General features: G+C 54.9%; 9 protein-coding genes across 9 annotated transcripts; 4 read left to right on the plus strand and 5 right to left on the minus strand.

Moving 5' to 3' along the window:
* Positions 1–631: 631 nt before the first annotated feature.
* G647_09513 (uncharacterized protein) lies at positions 632–2067 on the plus strand (the record flags this gene model as incomplete). The annotated part of the gene is made up of 3 exons (XM_008725507.1): positions 632–998; positions 1068–1756; positions 1816–2067. The coding sequence occupies 3 exons, from the start codon at positions 632–634 to the stop codon at positions 2065–2067; spliced, it is 1308 nt and encodes a 435-aa protein (XP_008723729.1).
* A 251-nt stretch (positions 2068–2318) lies between these two features.
* On the minus strand, positions 2319–4708 carry G647_09514 (uncharacterized protein; the record flags this gene model as incomplete). Its single annotated transcript, XM_008725508.1, has 4 exons — positions 2319–3465; positions 3517–4296; positions 4346–4443; positions 4496–4708. 4 exons carry the CDS (start codon positions 4706–4708, stop codon positions 2319–2321), a joined length of 2238 nt encoding a protein of 745 aa, XP_008723730.1.
* A 4631-nt stretch (positions 4709–9339) lies between these two features.
* On the minus strand, positions 9340–9798 carry G647_09515 (uncharacterized protein; the record flags this gene model as incomplete). The annotated part of the gene is made up of 2 exons (XM_008725509.1): positions 9340–9561; positions 9616–9798. 2 exons carry the CDS (start codon positions 9796–9798, stop codon positions 9340–9342), a joined length of 405 nt encoding a protein of 134 aa, XP_008723731.1.
* A 357-nt stretch (positions 9799–10155) lies between these two features.
* G647_09516 (uncharacterized protein) lies at positions 10156–11791 on the plus strand (the record flags this gene model as incomplete). Its single annotated transcript, XM_008725510.1, has 2 exons — positions 10156–10283; positions 10573–11791. 2 exons carry the CDS (start codon positions 10156–10158, stop codon positions 11789–11791), a joined length of 1347 nt encoding a protein of 448 aa, XP_008723732.1.
* Positions 11792–12736: 945 nt separating this feature from the next.
* Positions 12737–15076, minus strand: G647_09517 (uncharacterized protein; the record flags this gene model as incomplete). The annotated part of the gene is made up of 4 exons (XM_008725511.1): positions 12737–12959; positions 13015–14363; positions 14418–14522; positions 14576–15076. 4 exons carry the CDS (start codon positions 15074–15076, stop codon positions 12737–12739), a joined length of 2178 nt encoding a protein of 725 aa, XP_008723733.1.
* Positions 15077–16687: 1611 nt separating this feature from the next.
* Positions 16688–18417, minus strand: G647_09518 (uncharacterized protein; the record flags this gene model as incomplete). The annotated part of the gene is made up of 4 exons (XM_008725512.1): positions 16688–16958; positions 17041–17609; positions 17655–18093; positions 18146–18417. The coding sequence occupies 4 exons, from the start codon at positions 18415–18417 to the stop codon at positions 16688–16690; spliced, it is 1551 nt and encodes a 516-aa protein (XP_008723734.1).
* Positions 18418–18826: 409 nt separating this feature from the next.
* G647_09519 (uncharacterized protein) lies at positions 18827–21865 on the plus strand (the record flags this gene model as incomplete). The annotated part of the gene is made up of 1 exon (XM_008725513.1): positions 18827–21865. One exon carries the CDS (start codon positions 18827–18829, stop codon positions 21863–21865), a length of 3039 nt encoding a protein of 1012 aa, XP_008723735.1.
* A 561-nt stretch (positions 21866–22426) lies between these two features.
* Positions 22427–23466, minus strand: G647_09520 (uncharacterized protein; the record flags this gene model as incomplete). Its single annotated transcript, XM_008725514.1, has 2 exons — positions 22427–23339; positions 23396–23466. 2 exons carry the CDS (start codon positions 23464–23466, stop codon positions 22427–22429), a joined length of 984 nt encoding a protein of 327 aa, XP_008723736.1.
* A 680-nt stretch (positions 23467–24146) lies between these two features.
* On the plus strand, positions 24147–27503 carry G647_09521 (uncharacterized protein; the record flags this gene model as incomplete). The annotated part of the gene is made up of 1 exon (XM_008725515.1): positions 24147–27503. The coding sequence occupies one exon, from the start codon at positions 24147–24149 to the stop codon at positions 27501–27503; it is 3357 nt and encodes a 1118-aa protein (XP_008723737.1).
* Positions 27504–27734: the final 231 nt, after the last annotated feature.

The following is a 27734-nucleotide window of genomic DNA, read 5'->3' on the forward strand; positions in this document are numbered from 1 at the left end:
AGGAGCCTTGCCGTCAAGGTCGATATCATGGCGAATCCATGCTCCACGCCGCGAGGACCCGCTCTATCTATATAGTGACCATGCCCGCACATAGTACTGTCCAACAGCTCAACCGTGTTCCATCGCGCAAGGCCGTTATCTCGACCAACCTGGCTCCAAGGTGTCCGCACAACCGGCCAATCTGCGGGCTGCCTTCACACTGGTTGTTCTGGCTTTCTGGCCCTGGCATGCCGTTCTTTTGACTTCGCCTTATCTGCACAGGTGCTGATAGCGGACGAGGCTGGCACCAAGCAGACATCTGGTCACTTGAATGGCCGAACGGCTGCGACGGCAATGTCCGCATGATGGGTGTAGATTTCCGAATCGGTCGACAGTCGCCCAGTTGGATAGTATCCAGTTGCCTGTGCAGTGCGCGGTGAAGATTTCCGTGCGGCTTGCCTCCCAGTCACCGAAAGCTTGCAAGAATGCTCGACTGGACGCCTTGAGGTCCAGGTCCAGTCGTCCTCGTCCATCGTGGATATCCGATGAGTTTCGCTCTATTCACTGCATTGGACACCACCCAGACCATTTATAGGCCCGTAGGTCGTTGGACAGTGGCAATTGATCAGTCCAAAGGTCCTCCCACAGAGTCATGCCGGGACGCCTGCTTAGCTGGCCAGACTGGCCCGAGTTCACGGCCGCGAAGGCCGAGCACGGCGATGACCTCGTCGGGTACAAAAGATCCATTGCCGACAAGTACGGCAAGGACAATATCATCAAGAGCTGGCTCAAGGTATGCCAGGAGCTGGAATCCGTGACCGGTCGTGTCGCCGAGCAAGGAACTTCCGCCATCCCCGAGGTCACGTTCGAAGAAGTCTTCGACCTGACGCCGGAAAGGAAGCAGGCCTTGAAGGACGTCGGATGCTTTGTCGTGCGAGGCGTGTTCAATCAGGAGCAAGCCAACGAGTGGTTCAAGGACCTGAAGGAATATGTTGCTGCCAACCGAGCATCGATTGGCGGTAGGTGATGTCTCTCGCGGGCCAACCACGTGCTATGGAAGAGCATGTTGTCGCTGACCCCCGACACAGGCTGGCCCGCAGAGACGCCCTTCATCCTCAACTTGTACTATTCTCCGACGCAGATGGCCGCGCGCTCGCATCCAAACCAGCTCAAGCTCAGCAGGGAGCTCAACTCTTGGTGGCACGACGAGCCTGGGTCATCTTACTCGCCCGAGCCGTTGTCGTATGCGGATGGGGTTCGGATTCGACCTCCCGGCGTGGCCTTTCGCGGCCTCGGCCCACATGTAGATGCAGGGAGTCTGTGCCGTTGGGCTGATCCCACCTATCAATCTGTCTATGCCGCCGTCTTCTCAGGGAACCCCGAGGCACTCGACAACTATGACCTGAGCGCCCGCCAACACGCCAATCAAGCAATGTTCCCGGGCAGCGCCCACTCACGAGTTTTCCGGGCTTTTCAGGGCTGGACAGCCCTGACGTCCGCCGGCTTGGGCGAAGGCAGTCTGATGCTCTACCCCAACGTCAAATGGACCATTGCATACTTGTTGCTGCGGCCCTTTTTCCGAGCCCCAGAGGCCGAGGCAGACGTCATGGACGCCAGCAAATGGACCTTTGATGTCGAGGACCCGTGGTTCCCGGGAACGTTCAGGGATGATAGCCAGCTGTTGAGTCCCACTTCGCACCCTCACCTTCGCCTCCAGGAATGCATGGTCGGTATTCCAAGCATGAATCCAGGAGACACCGTCTGGTGGCACGCAGACGTACGTTAATCGCCTTCTTCAAAAGATCGGTGCTCTGGACAGGCTAACGGATTTCGCAGATGTGTCACGCGGTAGAAGTCGAACACAATGGGGACCACGAAGCCAGTGTGGCCTACATTGCCGCAACCCCGAGGACGGAGGAGAACAAGAGCTATATCAAACGACAACTGCAAGACTTTCTGAACGGCCGACCCCCGGAGGATTTCCGGTCAGGGCCTGCAGAGAATACCTTCAAGCTGCACACGGGCGAGGCCGGTATTCTAGGTGGCGAAGCTGGAAGGAGGGCGATGGGCTTCGACCTGATCGTCTGATGTGGTGAGCTGGTGGGACAGAGTGATACTTGGTCTGCTTACGCCGCAACTGGATCTATTCAATCCGGTCAGCAAAGCTTCCGGACGGGATTTGGGACGGTTTCTGGAAAGTAAAGTATATGCTGGATCTGATCCTGATTGCTGGGTATCTCAGAAGTGCAAAAACGGGGCAACACGCTGCCTGTTCCTCGTCGTATGTACGTCAATCATCAATTCTTCAACCACTCATAGCAGCGCCTGTAGTCTGGGAACTAAATGATATTCGCTATGGTCATTCGGGCTCGGTTTGTATCTGGTGGTTCGTTCGGTATGGTGATCGGTGCCAGCCTCGGTCCTGAAATCCCGGCAGCTGGACCGTTGGATAAGGGCGACCTGGGGAGTGGCTGCTGCGGAATATGATTGTGTGGATAACGTTGTCTCTCGGTCAATTGTTGCAGGTATCGCGCTGAATTTTCAATGTGTTGCCAGCCCCCCCAATCGTGCTTTTCTTCCTCGGACAACATGTTGTCCCACGACGGTGACTTGGCGCCCGAGCTACCTTGTGCCTCGTGCTCATTGTGCGTGTTCCTAGGTCGGCCATGCTTTTGCCGCCGGCTGAGATGGGTGCCTGTCTCGGCACTGCCCCATACCCAGCTGTTGGTACTGGCTTGAAGGTCGGCCGACAGGTAGACCAGGAGTTCCTCGTCTTGGTCAATGTCGATGCTGTTCGCTTTCTCTACCCGCTCGACCAGACAGCGGAGGAAGAAGGAGAGGTGCCTCCCACAGCAAATGTTGATGCTTCGAGCGTCGTCGATTGTCGAAGCCGCCCGTAGCAGTAAGAAAAATGCATCCCAAACTTGCCGAAAGAGCAGAAAGAGCATGCATCTCCACAGATGCGTACACAGCATAGTGCTTGCAGCAAGGACGAACCGTTGCTCCCAGTCATGCGCCTGAACGTGTGGTAACATGCATCTCGAGAGAGCGCTTGCCGTATCGCGGGAAGCATGTAGACATTGCTCAATGGCGTGGGCTCGCTGTTCTGGAGAGCATGACGGTGACAGATTGTGACGGTGGAGCAGTATGCGTGTATTTTGAAACGATATAAGTGGCGCCATGATACAAGGATCTAGACCCGCCGTCGACGAGAGCTGTAATGGCCGAGGAAACAAGTGCAGGCATTCGCCCAGATGCGTTTCGAACTTGGTCAGGGCCTCGCTGGTGATGCAGAGCGATCTAAACGTCTTGGCCAGGGGCGCCATGAGCCGTGCGATGTGGATGTTGGCAAGTAAGAGGGTCGGGGGAAACGGAGTATGCAAGTCGTCGGCCATCAGGCGCTCTTCGTCGAGCACCTGTGGATATTCGGTGTCGCATTCGTCGTCGTTGATGAGCATGGGCTTTCCCAGCTCCAGCGCAAGCAGGCTGTGGCCGTTAGTCAGGAAAAAGTCAGTCAGTTTTAGAGAAATGGCCTACCGGTCCCACACGTAGAAGGAATACCAGATGCGTTTGCGCATTTCGCCCTCCACGGGTGACCACTGCCCCCCCTGCACATGCAGACCCAGGTCCTGCACAATACGGATTGCAGAGCCCAACCATATCCAACTCGCCGACTTGCGGTTCATCTCGATCAGGGCAATGCTGGCGAGGAACGCCACTATGGCCTGGTTTGTAGACACGTCATCCTCCCAGAAATTGATGGTCGAGATGGCCCTGGTCAAATAGTCCTGCGCTTCGGGCAGCCGGCCACGGTCATGTGTGGCCAGTGCGCCACAGGCGAGGACCGCGTACAGGGTCGCCACCCAGTCCGTCGCCAACGACTGCGCGCTCCCCTGCTCCATTGCGATGGCAAAATTTCGCTGAAACTTGGGCCAGTACAGGACAGGGAATAGGCGGTGGATGTATTCGTGATAGTAATGCAGCAAGCGTTCGGCCGCGGGTCGCGCAGGCAATCCCTGTAGATCTGAAACTCGAATGTGCGTAGTGTGCGATGGAAGCTGGACTCCGGTGACCGGCGGTTTCAGCAACCCACGACCGACATCATTCAACTGCACTCTGGCACTTGTGAGATCCTGAGGGGCTCTTGCTTTCAACATCCTGCGTGGTGATTTGCCAATAGACGGGAACTCAGCGTAGACGGAGGAGGCGGTGTTGGGTCGACCGTCCGCGGAAAGATCAGGTTTGCGCTCGACGGCATGGTATCGCTCGAGCTGCTGGCGGGCTTCCAACAGTTGTCTTTCTAGGTCCTGTACTTGTCTGCGAACGTCAGAGGTCGTCGGGACGGGACGGGAGGCCATCCACTCACTTGATTGACGACATGCGGCGGTTGGTGTCTTTGGTAAACTGACAGCGGACATTGCGGCTGGAGCACTCGGTGCAACTCGCCGTCTCTGTCGCATCGCACTGTGGGGGATCGTTAGCGTATGTTTGCTCGAGGAGGCGGTGCGCAACGGACCTTGACCTTGCGTTCGCGACATGCGTCGCAACTCGGATCCTTCCGTCGTTGCCTGTACGCCCTCTTGGGATTGTGCATCATGACGGCCGAAATCTGAGATGGGGAGGGAGTACTCTGGGCTCCACTGCTTGGCCGTAAGTTCTCCCCCAGACGAGAAATGCCTTCATTGGGGGACAGCGGCCCCATGTCGTGAGGGCTATAGTAAGATGACATGGCAGCAGGCTCCGCTGAAAACAGCCCCGGACCGAGATGTTGTGCGGATGCAGACGATGGATGAGATGCACGATCCAGCTCGTGGGCGCTCACCCACATGCCCGAGCCGGAGGCGGGCGGCGACTCTTTCGAGGACAACGACTCGGTCATCTTTTCATTCGGATCAGACTGTTGCCGGTCGTCGTGGAGAGTCGCAGGAAGGCCTTTTTCCCACTCTTCAGGAACGAGTTCTCTTGCGATGTCGAGGCATGCCCACCCGCCACGTTCCGAACCTGGACCGATAGATGGCAGCGGCGTCCAGAAATCTCAGTCCATAGCAACAGGGGAGAGAGGAAAGCGCCGTGTCAATGCAGAGAGAGTCCTCAGTTGGGCGTTGTTGGCCGTGTTACTGCAACGACAGAAGCGAGGTGCAAGAATGGAGACAGGTAAATGTCCGACCTTGGCCTACTGGTTCCGCTGAGGAGTAGCGAGAGTGATGCGATGCGAGTGGTCGCCACTCTCACAGACAGGTCAGCCGAAATTGTCGCTAGAATATCAAAGAGAGCGCGCCTACGGGCAGAAGGAGGCGGGTGTAAAGGCTCGACCGTGAGCCCGAAGTGGTCTCGCGATGACCATGCGCTTTTTCTGAGTGATCTGTCGATCGGCATCCAACGAAATTTAGGGCCAGATCTTCACGGCTCCCTGGACCTCTAAGCAAGGAAGCCGTTTGGGAGAGAACAAAACAGCTGTGGCCCAGCTCCAACCACGCCCGTAAAGGGGTAGGTCGACATATAGACCAGCAGCCAGGCACGAGGTGAACTGCCGGGGCGCGTGGCGTGGGAACACGCCAGAAGAGGGTCCGGCTCGAACATGGAGCTTCGCACCCGGTGGAATGAGACTTCTTGACCGTCGATGCTGGATTTTGGGCACTGGCTGCTCCGTTCACCTGGCTGGCGGGAGAAGATTCGGATTGATGCGCAAGCCCGAACGAGCTAGGGTGCGCCTTCGCTGCTAGGAGCCTCCCCGGTTCTAGCAGCCGAAGTGAGAGAAGCAGGAGAAGCTAGCCACAACGTCCTGAACAGCCGAATCAGGCATGAGCGGCATCGGCTTGCCGCCTAGCACCACTGGGGCCACCAGGGCCATCATCGAAAACAGCTCCCCTGTCCACCGCGCAAGCAGGGAGGCCCATGGATGTTTGACCCATCTGCTTGAGCCGCTCTCCGAGTTGGCTTTTAGCTTTGAGGGGAGCTGGGACCCGAGATGTGGTGCAGCACTCGTACTGGGTACCTGTTCGTGGCCCAATCCTTGCCGTCATACATTCCAAATCCACCACATCCCGCATGTTTGAGCTCCTGGAGCACCTGACACACATCGAAGGCAGAGCACGCGGCCTGCTGGTCGAGCTAGGGACCCCAGTGAGCGGCGCGTTGTGCGGTGATTAACGGAGAGCTGGTCCTGGTGCCTGGGTGGTTCCTCGCGGGCACTGCTCAGCCGTGGCCCATGGCTTCTGCTGACATGTTTCCACCGTTTGCTCCGGCCCCATCCACTCCTCTGTGGCGGCTCCTGTGGGGAAGGCCCGAGGACGATCATAGGCCTTGGCTGTCACCTGGTGGGTAGCTCTAAGCGGCCCTAGCCTGCCGGACGGAAACAGAAAAGATGCGATCACCATATGCTTTACCACATCTGAGCCAGTTCGAGCTCTGAGACACAGTGATCGATCTTTGCGCGACCCGTTGACAGCGCTGGTTCTAGAAAATCTTGAGCATGTCTGAAACATCTTGCCACACACTTGTCGTGGGCCCTGGCGCCCCAGTCTCCGACTTGATGGGAGAATGCCGCACGGCACAACAGCCTCCCAGACATGTGCATGTCGGACGCCTCTCTGGCGTGACTTGCTGATACTGGGTACTGCATCTGAGCCGTGTCCTGCTCAACCTGTATGCCAGGCGCCTAGGAAGGCCTGGTACAGTCGATCATACGCTGTAAAAACACATGCTGTGTCCTGGACAGATGGAGAACTCGGTTGAGCGTCGGTCCACACCCGAGACGCTCCTGCTTCTATGGCGCTACCTTTTCCAGCCCAGCCTCTATGGAGGTATCTGACCCTTTAGTTCTGGTTCGCTGGCCGCGACAAACAGCAAGTCCTCAACCCTGGCCAGGACATCATGGCGCGGATGGACAAGCCCTAAGAGAGGGCGGTGGACGTCGAGCTGAAGTTGTCGGCCCCTGCCAGCCACCAGCAAGGGTTAGAATGCGCCGTCGATCACGGGGTCAATGACTTTCTAGTTAGAGTACCCGTTCGGGGGTGGTCTCCGGTTTTGTACTCCGTATATCGAGTCGAATACTTCAAACATTGCCAGGCCGAAATTGATGTCCCGCCTCTGAAGGGACGACGGTGTATACTGTGTACTGTAGACGCGTGTACTCGTGCACTGCCACCCGCGGACAAGCATTTTCGTTCTCTGCTGTGTCGGGTGGAAGGGAGCCCAAGCGGCCGGCAGTCTGGAAGACGGCGCCAGGGCACTCCTGCCTGTGATTACTGGGTTAGAGAAGCACAACCATGCTCCGCTCTTTTCTCGAATGATCGCTTTGCATGAAACGGGCCGATTCACTACGGCATAAAACGTCTGATATCAAGTCCGCTGCGAAGTGGAACGAGTGACGGGGCGTTCGAAAAGCAGGATCGGAGATCCACTTCGAGTCGCAACGATGCCAATCTGGAGTACTCAGTTCCCTAGGCTGAGAGGCTGATTTGATCTTCCGCGTCAAATGTTTCGTGGCTGTCCTCTTTGGGGCTTGTGGACTCCTGCATAGGCGGGGACCATGGCAATCTGGGCGAAACAAGTCCCAGAACAAGCTCCAGCAACAACCGTTGCCCCGAGTCAGTAATGAGTACGGGTACATCCCCGGCTTTCTCTGCGCTTGCTGTGGTTGAAAGATGACATGCGACACGCCACACGAGGTGCTGCTTATTGGGAAGGAATGCATTTTCCTGTTCCGACCATGTTGCGCACCGCAGAATGCTCATCTCTCGGCGGGCTGCCAGGAAATCATGGAAGCGGCCAATAGTTCCAGAAGACTGGGCTGGCTTCCAACACTAATAGTGTGGAGTTTGGGGGAGACCTGAACTTAGATTCACAGCCAGGGGTCCGGAAAACCAGGGCACCCGAGACGGGAGGATCACCGACAAGCGTGTCATCGAGTCGTCGAAAGAACCATTGACAGCAGAGTTAAGACCTCGGATCTACACGCTGCTCACCAGGATCGACCGTGCAGGTTGCAGGTTGCAGCTGATGACGGGCACCGGGATGGGATTTTCCCCTGACGTACCAGCGCCTCCGGTAACCCAGCGATAGGCCGCTGGTGCGGCAAGATCAGACGACTATCTAACTGGAACCAGCAGAAGAGCTGGTACGTGTGCTCGAAATAAATCCGTGGAACTGACGTGCCCTTCGAAGGTGCTGATGCTCGCGGCCGCTTATCGAATGCTGTCACGAGGAGAAGTGGATGATCCATGCGCCCTCGCCGAAACTCGAACGACGAGCATGTCGCATTCTCAGTGATCCTCATCTTCCGTTGGCGTCGCTAGAAGTCGGTACCAGGTCCAATGTGGAATGACGCAGTCCCATGTGTGGCGCCGGTGACCAAGTTTGGCAGATCCAATTTGCTTCACAGCGCAGCCATGACACGCCACAGACGGCTCAACTATCAGTGCCCTGCACCGTCGTACTGGGTACGGACTGCGGTACTTTGTATTCGTCTTCCGTACGAGGACTCTTGTTCCGTCTGGGGTGGTTCTAGACAACCCTTCGACGAGTCGGCGATGAGTGGCAAGGTGAAACATCAGGGAGGGTTTGCTGCCGCACCCTGAAGATTCCGTCATTGGCTCGCCGAACTCCGTTACTCAGAGTATGCAAGGGACGGACCAAGGGGACAGTTGTCTGGATGCGCACAGCGTCCCGCAGCGGAAAGCCTTATCGCAACTCCAAGATTTCGAGATACCCCTAGGCCACTCGCCGAAAGCTTGGGGGAGGCGCCAGACCAGGTTGCTTGCTGCAGTGGTTGAGGAAGAAAGTTGCGACAGACAGGGCTACGAGTTGCCTTTTGCGACCATGTTCGATACAAAGTTTTTCGCCGGTTTCTAGTGAGTGCCTAGAAGACTCTGACAGCCAGGATCTTGTGGACCGTGACACCCTGGCCTTGTTTCGGCTTCGAGACCGCGCTTTTACCCTTTACCCAAGTAGAGCGTACGATGTGAAGATTATCCGCCTGCTGCACCCGTGCTCGATGAACCGGGCACCCGAGCCAAGATCTCTGGGAAACACTAGCGATGTTCATGAAAAGCTTCCTCGCAGTCGGTAGAGCAGCCGAGAATTGGCGAAGAACTGCGATCGATCTCCATGGCTTCGAAAGGAACACCGGGCTGTCTCAGCAAGCGAAGATCCTATGGTGCAACGCCCGACAAAACGTTCCAGGCTCGTCATTGAGGATAGCCAACGAGGCTCTAACTGCCGATTTTCTGCAGGGAAGGAATGGTACCGATTTGCCTGTGCCAGACTGGTCCCCGGCCCAATGAGGCAGAGACCGATCCCTGTCCGTCGGGGACCTCTTTGAGCTGCAACACCAGCAGTTCATGAGGGGCAGGTGGCCGGTCATGAGGATGGGCGGTTCCACTTCTGTACTATCTGATCGACAATTGCTGTAAAGCCCTCCATCTCTTCTTCGGCTGTCGTGCCGGCGAAATTCATGCTGCAGCCCACATACACTGGCCGTTTCATCTTGCGCGCGAGGATCTTCGCCATCCTGGTGGCGTAGTCGATACTGGACCCCGACGTGGACAGGGCCGTGCTGATCACATTGCGCTCATCCCTCATCTAGGGCTGGTCAGAGCTGGTCAGAAATAGACGCATAGGTGAATATTTGCGTACATCGGGCATTGCATAGACAAAACTGCCCATTGGCGGCCTGTCACCCTCAGAGTCGCCGAGATCGGTGGTGGTCAAATGGACCATGGCGCAGGTTCCCATGAAAGTCAGGTGAGCGTGAACGGTGAGATGGGGATGTTTGGGCAGCGGAAACGACAACTCGATGGGCGTGAACGATGGCTCCATGATTGAGCAGCTGCTGTCTCGATCGAAGGAGTTGCGAGGCTTGTCAGAGCACGATTGTCGCTTTGACAAATTCCAGCGTGATAAATGCTAACCCAGCTTCTATCGCACAAAGACGCCCGTCGCAGAAACTGTCATTGAAAAGTCCTGATACTGTTAGTGGGTGGTTAGGTGACTCCATTGTGAATTTGATATCAACCTGCGCTTGGCGGTGCTGCATGACACGCTGCTTCTCACACAAACATCTGTCGCAACGCTTGCACCTGCATTTCCTCACACCTTGAAGCCTGTCACTATTGATTGCTTTCCTCTTCAGACCCTCCTTCTTGTTCTTGCTTTGCCCTGGCCTTCGTAGTCAGAATGGCCGAAGATGACGACAGCAGCAAACCATCTGCATCGCATCCTCCCAATCCCTTATTTGATGATGCCGGACCTCTGGCTGATCCGCAAGAACGCAGAGTCATCTTTGCAGCTCTTGATTCATTCCAGTAAGTCCCAGCAGGCTAACACAGGAGCTCGGGCTGCATGATGGCGGCCCATTGGAAGGAGATTTTCGTTCGAGCCGGCTTCTATCAAAGGTCTCGTGCCTGTTGTTTCTCGATAACACGTGGCGACACGTTTAGTCTCTACGCAAAGCTCAAGTTTTCACTCCCAATAGCGAGCTCAACCACAGGCCACCTTCCTCAAAGTACTGTCTCTGCTACATTCATGCCCATCTGATTGATTTCGACGCTCGTAGGGCAATTCTTGGACTGTTGCCGCTGACCCTGTGAATAGCAAGTACCGCCAGAACGCACACTATAACACAACCCATCGGCGACGGCAAAATCTCTACGCTCTCCCTGCGTCGCAATGGCAAATGCTTGCTTCACCCCCTTTGTCCATCCTAGATACTCTCAACGCCGTCGACGATGCACTGGACCACAACGCCGACCTTGCCGACAAGATAGTTCGGCTGGGTTTGGCTGCTTTCGGGCTGCCAGAATTCCCGCCCAAGGACTCGGTGATGAATTGGCAAGGTAAAGCCAAAGCCAACGATATATCAAAAGCACATTCGACGATCCGACAGTTCTACCGAGACTGGTCTCATGAGGGCTTCACCCTTGAAGTCGAACCTCTCCTCAGGACCGTCATCTCAGATCTTGAATCATATTTGCCGCCGTTCCAGGCCAATGTTGGACTCCCATCCCTTCTCCTCCCCGGTGCTGGACTAGGTCGTGTCCTCTTCGAGCTTGCTCTGCGAGGCTACCATGCAACAGGGAACGAAATCTCCTACCACCAACTCCTGGCAAGCAATTTCATCTTGAATGCGACCCAACATGCAAACCAATACCAGATATACCCCTTCTGCCATACCTTCACCAATGTCATCTCACGCTCGAACCAACTGAAACACCATACCGTTCCAGATGTCCATCCAGGTGAAGCCTTCTCCCAACGCCTTGCCGCGGCTTTACCCGTCGGCGAGATGAACATGACCGCGGGTGACTTTGTGCTGTCTTATTCGACGCCTGAAAGCAAGGATACGTTCGACGGAGTCGTGACAGTATTCTTCATTGATACGGCCCCCAACCTGGTCCGATATATCGAAACGGTCCGGAATTGCCTGAGAACCGGTGGTATTTGGGTCAACGTTGGACCTTTGTTGTGGCACTTTGACGACCGCGCCCCCGGTGCTCACAGCCACGATGATGAAGATGACCATGACCATGACGACGATTATCGAGAAGCGAGGACCAACAAGGGAGCACCCGATCAGCCTTCAAGCCAGCACAGGCGTGACTCTGACTTTGAAGACAAGGGTATCGCCGAGCCAGGCTCATTCGAGCTCACTGACGAGGAAGTCCTCTTGCTCGTCTCCAGAATGGGGTTCGAGATGATCAAGCACGAGCTCCTCCCCGCCCATTCCGGGTACATACAAGATCCGCATAGCTTGCTGCAGAACCGATATCGATGCAGCCACTGGGTAGCCAGAAAGGTAGACGTCGACCCATGATGGTAGTCCAAGTCCACAAAGGTAGACGTCGACCCGCACTGCTCTAGAAGGGTGCGGTTTAGAACAAATCTCATGTTCGTTCTCGTCTCATCTCATCTCAAGCCTCTCACGATTGATGTTCGGCTTCCATGTGATCCAACGAGGACGGTATACCTACCTACCTACCTACCTACAGCGCACGCACGCACGCACGCATACCTAAAGTACCTAGGTTCCTAGGTACCTACCATAGCCTATACTTCAGTCAACCCATCCCATCACCGATACCGTAGTCGTTGTACTCCGTAGTCATGAGATACTTATGATTTAGTCGCCACTCATCTTTGCTTTTGCCATTTTTCTGACGCCCGTCTTCCTTTTCCATTTCGTGCAGTCTCCCGTCCGATATTTTGTACCCTTTCGAAAGAGTATCCGACGGTGCCGATCGCCAGACCGTGCGGTCGGTCGGTAGTTCCATCCCTTCAGAGGATACACGTTGCCAAAGGCGAAAGAGCGCGGGGGATGGTGGAAGGCTGATTCGAAACAGTATAGAGTACTTGTGACTTGGTTTGGATTTGGTTTCTTGTCTCGCTCACTGTCCCTTCTACTCACCTTTGCCACAATTCCGCCCCCTCCCCTCCCCCCCGGGGCGCCCGCTCGCCCCCTATTGCGTTCCGTGCCAGCCTTCCTTGTGCGATGCTTTTCCCCCTCATATAATCGTCCTCTCAAAGTTCATGTCCTCCCATAACAGCAGTCATCATTACAAAGGCTGGGTAGAATAGTCCAAGGTCCTCTTGTCTTCGTTTCTCCTCGGGTATGCAATCCTGCTTCTGTTATCTTCAGGTGCAACCCTGTCCATGCTTGCATGAGGCCCTGTGGTGCTGTCGTTCTCTTCCTGAGCGCACCCCCTCAATATTGCGCGAACCCCGCGAGACACAACGTCTTCACAGCGCGGGTCCCGTTTCACTATCTGAACCTCGCACTGCATCTACCCATAACTTCTCCCTGGCACACCAACTCAGCATTGAATTCAGAACCGTCCAGGGTGAGATAAATATCAAAATAGACACGGTAGAAAGTGCCTTGTGGGGTATCCATTCGCTCAAAGTCCTTCTCGAGGTTCTTTCTTGACAAGTCTGAAGTGAGCGTCACAACCTCCTTGATTCGGGGATCCTTGGTATATTCGGGACTGTCACGTAGTTAGCAACGCAATCTTGCCGTCAAAACAAGGTCCCAAGACTTACCAAACATCCTCATCGCAAGCGTACAAGATATCCTCGTACATCAGTGTTGCACCAGGTGCAACTTGTCTAAAGAACGAAACCTTGACTGGCTCTCCAATCTTGACTCTCTCCCCCTTCTGAACGAATATCTGTCTGGTGTATTTGCATCGGTCCTTGCCATCCAGACTGGGGACTCGGTATTGCTCGGGGTGATGACCTTCTTTGAATGGCTGGAGCGTTGCCATGAGGTAATGTCTTCTGGCCACACGAGAAGTGATGACTCGTTCGGTAATACCGGCGGTGACGGCGCCCTTGACAATTGCAGCCACGGAGTCCATAGGACGAACAACCTTGGATTGGAATTGGGGCGGCACGTGCAGCTTGATTTGTTGGAAGAGGTATTCGGAGGCACCAAAACCACCCACCACCAGGACGTTTTGTAACGATCTGTTTTGTGCTTGGATAGCGATGATCTGGTTGCGGACAAGCTCGAGAATGCGGTTGACGACCGGTTCGAAGCATTGTAGAATTTCTTCGTTGGTGAATGTCATGTAGCCTTCCTCAATGCCTGCTTCCGGGAATTCGGCCTCGATGCCGACGTCGACCGCCCACTTCTGTCCGTTGTTGCGGAAATCGGCCTTGATTCTGTTCTCAAAATCCATTATACACTTGGCGTACACCCGACCGGCGGTCTTTGACCCGTCAGGCAACTTCATCTTCCGAATCTTTGCACGAAGAATGTTGGAAAAGTTTCGGTTGAGAGCGGTAGAACCACAGGAGTCACCACTGCCAGCTGTGCATTCGGCCACGGTGAAGGGTGTCTCTTCTTCGACCTCGTACGCGATCAAATCCACTGTGCCGCCTCCACAGTCCACAATCAGGACGGCGTCATGGATCTTGAGGTTGAGAAGGCCAGTCTTGGAGCAGAACATGGCAGCAGCTTCGGGTTCGGTGATGAGGGTCAGTCTGTTGTCGTTCTCGTCTCGAATGAAGCCCGCCTGGATCGCGGCTGCTCTTGTGGCAGCCTTGCCAGCATCGTTCCAGATTGCGGGCACGGTCAGGAAGTATCTGATATTGCGCTCTTCGCGGTTGAAGACTTCGCCCAATGTCTTCTGTAGCTGGACTCGCATTGCTTGTCGAAGCTTGAAGAGGTAGTCGGCAGCGACATCGATTTCAGACTTCCCAGGCGGCAGGGGCGGCAGGTTGATGGGGTCTATGTATGTATTCCCAGAGAGCATGAGTTGAAGCTTGAACCATTCTACCTTTTGTACGCCGGGTTTAGGGTAGCCGGTGGGAGCAAGGGCGTCAGCGATATCGGGACCCCAGCCGACGACTTTCTGGTATTGGTCGTAGTACAGCACCGTGGGAATCTAGGCAAGTCAGTCTCCTGTCATCGCGCCCTGACACTGTGTATGTGAGCCCACCTTTTGCTTTGTTTGATTACCTGCGCCAGGCCATTCAGTTATGATATCCTCCTTGGCTTCTGTGTTGGTCGCAAATGCAAATGCTACACCGGAGAAGGTTGTGCCCTGCGAACAACAGTCAGTCCATGCGCTTGGTCACGACCGGGGACGTGTCTCACAAAGTCAATGCCCACAATCAACTGAGCCTTGCTCCTCCCTGCGCCCTCCACTTCGGCCGCGGGGCGCGCACCGGGAGGATATTGCTGCGCCATGTGCTGGATGCCCGGCTGAGGACCGAGTTGCTGATGTCCATAGGCACCACCATACCCTGGTGGTTGAGGAGGACCCAGTTGGGGTGCACCACCAACGTAGGCACCTGCCCTGGTATCGATGGGAGCGGGGTGATGGGCCATTTGGTTTTGTGGCGGGGGCATGGGCGACTGAGGGCGTCCCTGGACGCTATTGTAAGAGTAACTGGGAGGTCGACCGGGCGCAGCAGGTTGATTGGGATTCATGGGCGGCAAACTGGTCTGGGAGCTGTTTTGCGGCGGGGGAGTCCCAGCGGTCGAGGTGGACCCGTTTGGTGATGCTACTGAGGTCGAAGCGGTTGACGACGTTTGGATGTTGGCGCTGCTCTTTCGTTTGGAACCGAAGCCTAAGGACTTGAAGCGCGAGCTCATGACATCGACATCGAAAGGAACAACTGAAGGAGAAACAGCGAGTGAATGAACAAATGTTGTGGGTGGCAGCGGTGGTCGGCAGATTGCTAAGGCGAGTGAGACCGACGCTTGATGGGGGCTGAGCGAAGGAACGAAGGAGGACGTCCAACCACCGGGGACGTTACCAGCGCTGAATTGGTCGGTCGCAGTGCACGCGAAAGTGGCAGCACAATGTCGTCGACACTCGTGGAATTTGAAGAAAGTGAAGATGTCAACAGATGTCAGGAAGCAGGAGACCGTGCGTGCGGCTGATGGCAGAAAAGCGAAACCTAGCGAGCCACCCAGCGGACGGATACGGTAATCGAAGGTATCGCCCGTATTGGTACTTCCAGGTTGTTATCTACCGGGAGCGGTGCCTACGAGTCGTCGCCGCTTAAGATGAGGCTGACTTGGGAAGGATTCGTGCTCTCGCTTCACCGTTCTTCAGGCAAATGAGTTGTCCTTTGTCAGGGAATTGCAGTCCTGGTTGTGGAAGTTGCCTGTCTGCTTCTGGCCGGCCTAGCTCTTACAAATGTGACCAGCAGGATCTTCCACCGAAGATGAAAGAAAGACAATGAATGCACAAGAGTGGTGGCCAAGTTCGAACTGCGCTTAGCCTCTCCGTGCTAAGCTCTACTGCCTCCTGTGGTCCTGTCGTGTATTACGCCTGTCGGAATTAATGAGCTGAGTTGGGGGCCAATATGAGCAATGTTTCTCTTCAACGAACAAGGTGGTCACTTTTGGTAGGACCGATGAGGAGCAGTGAATCCATCTTGAATCGTCTCTTTGGCGAAGCGAGGTCTCCTCCAGCCATGTTTTCGACTCATGAGATCCTCCCCGTTGCGAGATACTGTACGGGGTACCGGTACCTCTAGATCTACACAGGATACACAATAGGGCTGACATCCCGCCCCCTCATTGACCTTCCTAGCCTGTGCTTGGCTGAGGTGTTCTCCGGTCTGCTGCCCAATCCAATCAAAAGTGCGCTTCACCTTTGAACAGATGTGCAGTCCGACAGTTTCGCTGTCCCACACCAGAGGCAAACCAGCACTGCCTGACCAATGCACCTTACATCTGATCTGCGAAGGCGCGCAAATCAGAGACGGTGGAGCATGCGGCTCGCCACGCTCTTTGGTACTCCATAATGACCATTCGACCTACCTCGATATCATTTGGAAGCGCCGCTGCTTGGTGGACTGGCACCGCCGTGAACTGCGCGATGCTGCCCTACTAGACCATGCATGCGTTCGAACAGAGCACTTACGCCACCACTATTTCTCCAACTTCTACCTTCAATGTGAACTTCGGAGAGTCACCCAAGAGTTGGGGTGCGACAGTCATTGGAAATGCCTTGCTCGTTCCACGCATGCTTCGCCCAGCCTGGATTTAGTCCTGTTTCAACCTCTGTGAATTTCTGTAGTGTTCCAGCCCACCCTGGCCTATGGATTTGGGCCCAGACCTCGTGTGGGAGGCTGTTGATTTGCAGATGCGAGCACCGATGGCTAGATTCCGATATGGACGTCCGACACTCGGTGCAAAGCCGAGTGAGAGCGATCGCTGGACTCTTCTCTGCCGATGAGCCCTTTCCGCCTCTCACTCATCGTCCGCTTCCGAATCTGTACCAGACTCCCACCCAATGCTGTAACTTTGGGCCATTTGTGTGAGGTCGTTGTATAGGATCTCTCTTTCGTCCAGCGGCATGAGGCGGAATGTTGTGTTCCGGAGGTCCAGGACTCGATCTTTCATCCTGGAGTCGCAGAGTAGAGCCGTCGATATATCCAAGCCTTGCTGTCCTTTTCGACTGATCTGGAAGAGTGTATTGGGGAATGTATCCAGTAAGGGGAACTGTAATGAGGTTTGGAATCTAGACGGCAAAGTTAACAATGCTCGCAAGCCACCCAGCAATTTGGACACTGTGCCGGCGCAACACCGAAAGCGCAACTCACATCTCGACTACGGATTCTTCATTGAGCCTTCTTCGAAGCCTTTCCTCGGGGCTCATGGTCAGCGGGCGGACCTCGGACTCGAGATGGTCACGTAAGCATTCGACTTGTGCGAAAACATGAGATGATCTTGTCGTCAACGGAGTGGCAAGCCCAGGGCTGTAGTCGAGGTCCAATTGAGATGGCTCTGCCGCAACAGCAGTCTCCTCTCTGCCATGGCCATTTTGTTGTTCGGCGGGAACCCCATTTTGGGTGCCGTTGGCTCCAGACATTGAGCTTGTGATACTCGCATGCAGCTCGAACAGGCATTGGTTACCCGCGGTGTTGAGAGTGTCCTCCAAGAGGCTCAGAGACCCTCTCTTACCCATACCAGCATTGAGCCTGGTTGGAAGAGTGAACGATTCAACACCTGCGCAAAGGAGGGCGGTCGTGAGCCAGTCCGATGCACTATCGAGGTGCACATACCCTGGAAGGAATGCAGGAGGGGCAGCAAGTCGTACGTAGGCGGAGGCCTGCTGGCCGATCGATCGCATCGACCTCGCAGCATTACATGTCCGCAAGAGCTGTTTTTGCTGTCGCTGGTGAGCAGCTTTCGTGTAGTGATGGAGTGAACATACCCTCACGATTCTGGACTGGGCTTCGATACCCCAGACCCATATACTGGTCTTTCCATACTCATCCCTTAGGCTATCAAGGTACCTTGCAGCAAAACCGCCCCAGGCATCATCGACCCCAGAGAAAAGCTGAAAGCCTTGCATCTGGTCGCATTCTTCCGCGAACGACCGGACATCACGGTCGAGCAGGTCGAATTCCTTGTCAAGACTCTGAAATAAGTCTTCACCAGCCGACCAGCTCTCGAAGGGCATGAGCTGCGAATTCAGTTCATACTCATTGAGTTGCACCACGGATCGTGGATGATAGAAGACACGATTGAAGTCGGACCAATACCGCACGTCCGCAGCTCGTAGCTGGCGGGTGGGAAGGCCTAGCTCGAGGCTTCTTTGATACTCGGATGGTTCGATGGGCCGCTGCTGCTGTGTGGAAGGAGTACCGTCCCTGCAATGAATTAGGACACAGGAGAGAGATTTTGCTCCTTAGAGAGCTGTACCAGATGCCATTCGCCGGTTGATCATCTAGAACCTCGTAAAGAGCATTGAATTTGCGGAGCGTACCGAAGCCGCCCTTCAAATCGTAGATGACCGTCCGGGGAGTAAATGTCTCGGAGCCATCGGCTCCCAAACCTGTTCGGAAATGGATGTCATGATCAACCATGGGCTGTTCATGATCCGAATATGTAAAATACGATTCTTGCGCATTCCAGAAATGGGTTGCCAGATAATTCGATTTCTGGCCCAGCTGGAGAGTGAGGATCTCGTGCATCGTGTACGCACAGAGTCATGCTGCTCTCGCATCAGTCTCACAATAGGCGTCCGTGAGTACGCTGGTGAGAGCACCCGAGTGACTGGACAATGAAGCACGTGTGGAGGTAGAAAAATGCGGCATGGAATGACGTCGAATGAGGAGGCTGAAAGAGGTTGTGGTGGGAGCATGACTCGCGTGGGTCAGTTTCATGACTCGCGAACTGGATTTTGAGATCTGTTCTCACGAGCAGCACTCAAGTGAAGGCGAGGTCAGCGCTGTCAGTTATATCCTTCGCTTCTTCTTGTTCTGTGTTCGGGCGTTCATTCTGGAAATGTGCTCAAAAAATAGATTTGACACATCATCGTCCTCTTAGCTGACTCGAGATATCACCGAAACTCTTCCCTCTGTCTTCTCCAGAAACATCAAAATGATTCCCCCCGGCCGGCGGAAGCTGGCACCTTATACTCTTCTACCGCTTCTACTCCTTCTCTTCCTCGCAACAACCACACACGCTGCCTCGGCCGTTCTGGGCATCGATCTCGGCACCGAGTACCTGAAAGCCGCAATCGCTCGACCTGGATCGCCAATTGAGATTGTCCTCTCCAAGGACTCGAAGCGGAAAGAAACGGCCACGCTTGCCTTTAAGCCCTCCAGAGCACAAGACAAGGACAATGACGCGTTCCCCGAACGACTGTATGGCGGAGATGCAGCCGCGCTCTCTGCAAGATTCCCAAGCGATGTCTATCCCAACCTGAAGAGCCTGCTTGGAGTGGAATACTCCGCGCCGGCTGTCAAGACATATGCCGCACGGTATCCTGGGCTGAACATCGAGGCCGTGCCAAGAGGTGATGCCACAGACGAAAAAGCCGGGACGGTGGGTTTCAAGAGCCAGAGTTTCCGTGGGAAGGAGGAAGTTTTCATGGTGGAAGAGCTCTTGGCGATGGAGTTGAAGAATGTCAGAAGCAATGCCGAAGCCATGCTTGCAAAAGGCGTATATGTCACAGACGTGGTCATTACCCATCCGTCATTCTATACTGCAGAGGAGAAGCGAGCCATTGAACTGGCTGCGGATTTGGCAGGGTTGAGAATACTAGGTCTCGTCAGCGACGGACTCGCCGTCGGGCTCAACTACGCGACCCATCGCTCCTTTGAAAGCGTTACCGATGGCGCGAAGCCCGAGTACCACCTTATTTATGACATGGGTGCAGGCTCCACGACCGCCACGGTGCTCAAATTTCAAGGGAGAACCATCAAAGGACCTACGAAGCGCAACTCGACAATCCAAGAAGTCATCGCTCTTGGAACAGGTTTTGATGCAACACTGGGAGGTGATTCTCTGAATGATGTTATCGTCGACGACATCGTGGCCCAGTTTGTCGAATCGCCCAAGGTGAAAAAGCTAGGATTGACGATGGGGCAAGTCAGGGCAAATGGCAAGGCAATGGCCAGGATTTGGAAGGAAGCAGAGCGGATTCGACAATTTCTCAGCGCCAATGCCGCGGCCGGAGCTACATTTGACGGACTCTACGATGATGACATTGTTTTCAAATACAGTCTAACGAGAGACAAATTCGAAGAGCTCACCGCAGAGTTTGCTGCACGTGTTAGGGCGCCTGTCGATGCTGCTGTCCAATTTGCAGGACTCCAGCTGGGCGACCTTGACTCGATCATCCTACATGGAGGCGCAGTAAGAACTCCTTTCGTGCAGAAGCAGCTCGAGAAAGTGGCTCTTCGACCTGCGCAACTAAAATCCAATGTCAACGCGGACGAGGCTGCCGTCATGGGGGCTGCTTTCAAGGCCGCCTCGCTCAGCCCAAGCTTCAGAGTCAAGGATATTCGCGACACTGATATTTCAAGCTTTTCGTTCATGTTGAAGTGGACTGCCGACAACAAGGAAAAGTCGCAGAAGCTGTTCGCTCCGTCTTCTCAAGTCGGAATCGAGAAACAAGTACCGATCAAGACTCTGGAGGATGTGACCTTGTCATTTTCTCAGACAGTCGAGGACTCGGACGTAACTATCCTGCAAGTCGAGGCTTTGAACCTGACAAAGTCTGTTGCAGAATTGCAAGAGAAGCACAGATGCTCAGCGTCAAACATCAGCACCGTCTTTACGGTGCGACTAAGTCCTGTGGATGCTTTACCGGAGGTCACAACTGGATCTGTCAGCTGTGAAGTGGAAAGCGCCAAAGGCGGTACCGTCATGGACAATGTCAAAGGACTATTTGGCTTTGGCAAGAAGGAGAACGATCAGAAGCTAGTCGATAACGACGACGCGGTTGAGGATACTTCCGAATCTCTGACTCCGTTGCCTGTGTCTGACCCTACAAGCTCTGGATCGACCATATCATCGGCTTCGCCGTCCCCAGCGGAATCATCAGGCGTCACGTCCTCTCTGTCTTACTCCACCAAAGCTGCCCGGGCCGTGAATGCTGCCCCATCAGTTGCCTCTGTACCACTATCTCTGAAATCAACCGTGGTTGGTCTGAACTCTCCACCCAGCGAGACTCTCCCTCGTCTCCGACAGCGCCTGTCTCAGTTCGACGCATCTGATAAGAATGCCGTGCTACGGGCCGAAGCACTGAATACCCTCGAGGCTTTCACCTACCAAGCAAGAGACTATCTTGAGGACGAAAGTTTCATCGCTGTCTCGAGCGATGCCGCTCGAAAGGAGCTTCAGAAACAGCTGGCTAGTATATCTGAATGGCTGTATGGTGAAGGCTTTGACGCCAAAGTGCAAGATTTCAAAGACAAGCTGAAGAGCCTCCGGGATCTGGTTGACCCCGTTCTCAAGCGTAGAGATGAGTCGACGAAGCGTCCTGACGCTGTCAGGGCTCTCAAGGAGGGACTAGAGAATTTGAATGGCATGATCACAATGGTCGAGGGAAGCATCAAGAGAGCAGCAGAGGATGCTTCCTCGAGCGCCAGCGAAGCCGCTTCGTCTCCAAGCTCCAGTGTCTCTGCAAGCTCTTCTTCCTCTGTTGCAGAGGGCGACGATCTGGATGACGACCCTTATAGCAGCACCCCGGCAGCAGAAGCAGCACAGACGGATGAACCACCGGCGATCAAGCCTTATGAATACACGAATGAGGATCTTTCAATGTTAACAACGAAATATGACGAGGTGAAGAAGTGGCTAGACGAGAAACTCGCCCTGCAGGACAAGCTGGGACAACACGATGATCCAGCGTTTCTGGTCTCGGAGCTCGAGTCCAGGGGCCAAGAGCTGCAACGACTAGTGTCTGAGACGATCATGAAGACGATCAAGATGCAAGACATACCCAGAAAGGGAAAGGCCAGCGGTAGCAAGAAGGGAGCGAAAGGCAAGCCGAAGAAGAGCAAGTCTACTTCCGCGGGTCCCAGCAGTCCATCTGGAACTAACACGTCGACATCTGCAACCTCAGCAGGCTCATCCACGGTTACCATTTCCGCACCCAAGGCAACGAAGAGCGTCAAAGATGAGTTGTAGTACTGCTAGATAGACGAAAACGAAATTGAGCTTCGGATTCCAGTGCTCTTACCACCGATGGGGTGACATGTTTCCAGCCCCTTAGCGATCTCGGGATGGAGGTATATTGCACTGTCTGAAGGAACATAGTTCTACCGCCATTTCGCTCTGGCTTCCTCGACTTCTCTCCTCCGACTCAACTTCAATCAAGACTCATCTTGCAGGACATGATTTAATGCAATCATGCTGGAGCATCTTGACCTGGGAGGCACTGAACGATCGCGGCTGAGGATATTGCCATTGTCCGCTTTCGCGACATATCAGATTACCTCGGCTTGGGATCCATGACTCTCAGAGCACCTATGCACCTGTGTTGCCTCATCATTGGTGAAAAGAAATGCCCGGATTCACCCATAAGGCTAGACGGTGACGTCCCGGCATGCTTGACCATGGAGTGAAGGAGGTGAGGGAAACGGACGCTTGGGTCTACTCTTTTTGTACTCTCAACCGTTTGTCCGCAACGACCCATGCCAATCTATGTCTATATCTACTCTTCATGAGTCTGGCGCGAGGAGAGACGCTCTAAGCGCCAAGGGCCTTCAAAGATTTAACGGTGTCGACAACGGTGTCCTCGAGTGGCCTGTACTTGACGCCCAGCATGTTGATGGATTTGCTGTTATCGATGCTCCATGGTGGAAGCGTGTCCGTCACCTCATCACGCAGCTTTCCCCTGATCTCTGGGAAGTTCTTCTCCATGATGTCGCGAAGCTCCTTCTCCGTTGCCAACTGGGCAGCCATTAAGAACCTCTGGTTCGCCGCTTTGGGGTTTTCGATTGCCAGGACATGAGCCAAAGCTAAGTCGCGCACGTCGACATGCATCGGCGATCCCACCGGGCCAGATCGTGGGATACCTTGGTAGAGTCTCAGCATTCTTGCGCTTGAGGTGTTCAGATCATCCAGCGACTTGACTTGATGCAGGACTGGCCCGTATATCATGGGTGGACATAGCGTCGCCAGAGTAAAACCGGGCTTCTCGTTTTCCATGAAATCCCACGCCGCCTTCTCCGCGAACTTTTTGCTGGCCCGATACGCTGCCTGTGGATTGGTTGTCGTCAATGCCTCCTCCATGGTTTGGTCATTCCAGACTTGTTCGGTGTACACCTTTGGAGGGTTGCTATAGTTCGAAATGGCGGCAAAGGATGACGTGATCACGACGCGTTTGACTGATTTCGCTGACTTGTGGACCGCTTTCAGGATCCCTGCCGTTCCATTGATAGCAGGATCGAGCAGATCCTTGTTATTGGTGATGTTGAAGTGAAAGGGCGATGCCGTGTGCACCACCGCTTCGAAGGGCGGCTCTGCCCTGACAGCCTCGTCGAACGCGCCTTCGGCTGCGATATCCTTGACTATCACACACGATAGAGGCTTCCCCTTGAAAAGTTCTTGAAGATAATCACCCTTTTCATCAGATCTTACAGTAGCTACCACCTCGTGCCTGACAGAATGTTAATTCTAGTGAGCCCCAAGTGTCACATGGATGGATTTAAATACCCGTGTTGCAACAACTGATCAACGCAATGCACGGCGACGAAGCCACTACCACCAGTGAGTAACACTTTCATCGTGCCCGGAGGGGTATTGAGAGTCGGGTAGCTGTCTGTGATCGTCAAACTATCGTCGAGTGTCTCGCGAGATGTCTCCTGGACGTGGGGGCACGTCCATCGCATGGGGGTTTGAACAGCTTTATATTACCCATGCGGCAGTCATCTTTGCCCGCATCCATCACGGCAACTCGCCTTTGTTTCCGAGAGGTTCTCCAACCTCGTATCCATCGTTTTCTAGGTCCACCTTAGTATCATGGACAACATGAACAAGTAAAGAGTGTTACCATCGAGACCAAACTTCGGACATTTACCCTCAAGCTTTGGAACGCTGCTGCTCCGTGGCCAACTTGGAGTGTTGAATTGACCAAAATGGCGAACCCTCTGAGATCATCCGTAGGAACACATACCCTAAAGACTACTGTCCCATTCCAGCGAGATCACCTGCAGGTACTCCGTACACAGTACGGAATACTGTGCAGTCGCTCTTCCAGCTCCTCGGGCTGCTCTCGGTGCGACTTTATCCCTGAGTCCGACGCCAAGTGACACTAGGCCCAAGCTGGACCATCACGTGTTTGCGCATAATCGGTTCATTGACTGAGCACACAGCGCCACCTCAAGCCGCCAAACCGATTTGTAACAACACCACGCACGCGACCGTTTGATATGCGGTCGGTGGCACAGACTCCTGCGAGTGTGCCATGCGCATAATCTGCCGCCATGTGACGCCTCCAGCTACATCACTGCCGACAAGTCTTTTCACCGCACCGCTACTGGAATGGCTGAGGGGCATCCTGGTGGTCGTTCTGATTGCCAGTCTGGCCTCGGCAGCCGTTGTGCAGGCTCAAACACCCGGTCAGATCAAAGCGTTGAGGAAGGAGGCTGAGGACCTCTTCTACCATGGCTTTGAGAATTACATGACCTATGCTTTTCCAGAAGACGAGCTGCGGCCGATATCTTGCAAGCCCCTTACACGCGACAGCGAGAATCCTACCCACATTGAAGTTAATGACCCTCTGGGAAATTATTCCTTGACCCTCATCGATAGTCTCTCGACCCTCGCTATATTGGCCTCGAACCCATCAAGCCCGAGACAAAACAAACCTCTCCGACTCTTTCAAGACAGTGTGAGGGATTTGGTTGCGCAGTACGGCGATGGCTCTGATGGTTGGGCAGGTGAAGGCTCAAGAGCGCGCGGATTTGACCTTGACAGCAAGGTCCAGGTCTTTGAGACGGCGATACGTGGACTAGGTGGCCTGCTGAGCGCCCACCTGTTCGCGGTCGGCGACCTCCCCATCCACGGCTACCGCCCTCCTCGGAATCAGCTTGCCTACGCACAAGCATGGCACAAGGATCAATATCATGGCAAGAAGCAGGGTATTCTCTGGCCTAATGCGTTTGAGTATGACGGCCAACTTCTGAGGCTGGCATATGATCTGGGAAGTCGCCTGCTCCCGGCCTTTTGGTCTTCAACTGGTATTCCCTATCCCCGGGTAAATCTCCGGCACGGCATACCATTTTATGTCAACTCTCCTCTGAATGCGGGCAGCGAAGATGGCAGATGCTCAGCCCCTTCTGGAGCTCATGAAATCACAGAAACGTGCAGCGCCGGCGCCGGAAGTCTGGTCCTTGAGTTTACCGTGCTAAGCCGCCTCACTGGAGATCCACGCTTTGAGGAGTTGGCCAAGAGGGCTTTCTGGGCTGTATGGCAGAGACGAAGCAGCATCGATCTCATTGGTGGCGGCATTGACGCGGAAAGTGGGAACTGGATTGGTACGTGGACGGGCATCGGTGCTGGCATCGATAGCTTCTTTGAGTATGCCCTCAAATCGCACATCCTGTTGTCACGCGAAGCCCGTCCCGTTTACGACGGTGTTGACGAGGCCCATGATCCCAGGCTGCTTCATGGTCCCATCTCACCGGGAGATGAGACTCCTCAGGCCTTTCTCAACGCTTGGAACACCGCTCATTCTGCGATTAAGAGACATCTCTACCGGGACACAACATATCAACATCCACACTACATCCAGGCTGACCTGGTCACTGGGGCCGCCAGAGGGTTCTGGGTTGACGCTCTGAGCGCATACTACCCCGGTCTTTTGGCCCTCGCCGGTGAAGTCGAAGAAGCCATTGAGACGCATCTCCTGCAAACAGCGCTCTGGACAAGGTTTTCAGCTCTCCCTGAACGTTGGAATCTAGTCTCTGGCGGGATCGAGGGTGGTCTCGGCTGGTGGGTGGGCCGACCAGAGTTCATTGAGTCCACCTACTACCTCTATCGCGCCACCGAGGACCCATGGTATTTCCACGTCGGTGAAATGGTCCTCCGAGACATCAAGCGGAGATGCTGGACCAGGTGTGGCTGGGCTAGTATTCAAAATGTGCTCACAGGGGAACAAACGGACAGAATGGAGAGCTTTTTCCTTGGGGAAACAGCGAAGTACCTGTTTCTGCTCTTCGATCCTAGCCATCCCTTAAATCATCTCGACGAGCCGTTCGTGTTCACGACCGAAGGTCACCCACTGGTCATTCCACGAAGTGTTGGTCACGATATCCCTCAGGGACCTTCATGGCCTAGGCAGGAAGAGGAGTCGTTCTGCCCCGTCAGGTCGCCGTCCTTGCCTTTCACTGTCTCCAACGTTGCTGCAAGAGGCGACGTGTACCACGCAGCCAACCTCGCGCGACTGCACCTGATGCCACATCGCGACAAGATCGAGTCTGTGCTGGGAGAATACGCCGCGGATCACCCGAGCATCACCGTATCGGACATCAGCTCTCCTTCGAACTATACGTACTACCCATGGACGTTGCCGCCAGAACTCGTCCCCTGGAATGCGACCAGCTCCGTTATACCAACGAGACCGACGCTAGACATCTCTTTTCCAGCGATGCCAGCGCCGGGAATTAATGCCCCACCTTTACAACGCGTCAAAGACGGCATTTTAATAAATGCAATTGGTGGCCTACGCCTGGGTATGGTACAAGACACACCATGGCTGTTTGAGGATGGATTCCACGATGCATGGCGTGTTCAGACCATCAACAATATCCCACTTGGAAAGGATGAGAAGATCTACTTGGGCCGTGAGACGGGTCAGGACGTACTCAGTCCCGCAGATCCGAATTTCACTCGGCTCAAAGATCACGTCATGCTCGACCTGGTAGTCGATCTGAACAGCGCCATCGAAGAGCCCGACCCTCCCGCTGAAGCTGAACCATCGCAGGACGACCACGACCAACCCGAACTCATCATCGAGGTCCCCATCCTCGGTGAAGCATCGAATGACAACGCCATGAGAGCGGCTTGGAATGCCATTGTATCCCAAATCTCCAGTCTCATCAAGGATACTCGGCCCCCTGCAACATGGCCGTTTTCAACCCCTCTCTCACTCACTACCCCCACGAAACGCGCTGCCACCTCCTCGCGCTCGACCTCGACCTCATCCCCTGGCCACGGCCAGGGTCAACCGCGCTACCACCTCTCCGCCGTAACAGCCACCGGGCCCGGCGCCGCCCCGCTCCCTTCCTGGCCCGAAGTCCCCAACTTCGTGCCGTTGAACAGCCCGTCTCCTCCGCCCCTCCCGTGGACGAAAATCTACGCGACCGACCAGCTCTGCGACCACAAGATCCCCCTCTCCGTGGTCAGAACGCATCAAGTCCTTGTGGTGAAGCGCGGGGGATGCGACTGGTCGGACAAATTGGAGAACATCCCTGCGTTCACGCCCGGAAATAGCGCCCTACAGCTCGTCGTGGTAGTGAATTACGAGCAGGGTCAGGACCAGGGGGTGGCTGAAGACGACGGAGACGACGGGAACGAGGACAGCGACCAGGGCCGTGTTGGCGCCGACCACGACGAAGCGGACCTCGTGCGTCCGTTCCTGCCCCGCCAGCAGATCACGCCCGCGGGACTCTATCGGCGGAATCCGATCCCGATGGTCCTGGTGGGTGGTGGGGACAAAGTGTACGACGCGTTGAAGGAGAGGGCCGTGGGCGTGGGCATCAAGAGACGGTACCACGTCGAGACCAAGGGCGTGAGGATTGCGAACTTGGTGATAGTTTAGCATGTCTCAGGTAGGGTCGGGTCAGATCAGATCACGTATACCCCGTATGTGATGATTTTGATGGGGACGCGCGAAAATCTGGTGAGTCGGTTGAGAAAAAAAAGGCTCCAGGGGCCATGTATGCCGTTGGTTGCGGTCTCGTACGAGTCCACTTACCGTGGGTGGAAGTGAGGCAGCTGGTCTTCTCGACTTGTATGGAAGTAAAACAATTAGGAGGGTAACTATCTGTTT

Source organism: Cladophialophora carrionii (assembly GCF_000365165.1).
Source record: "Cladophialophora carrionii CBS 160.54 unplaced genomic scaffold supercont1.10, whole genome shotgun sequence".
Lineage (NCBI taxonomy): Eukaryota > Fungi > Ascomycota > Eurotiomycetes > Chaetothyriales > Herpotrichiellaceae > Cladophialophora > Cladophialophora carrionii.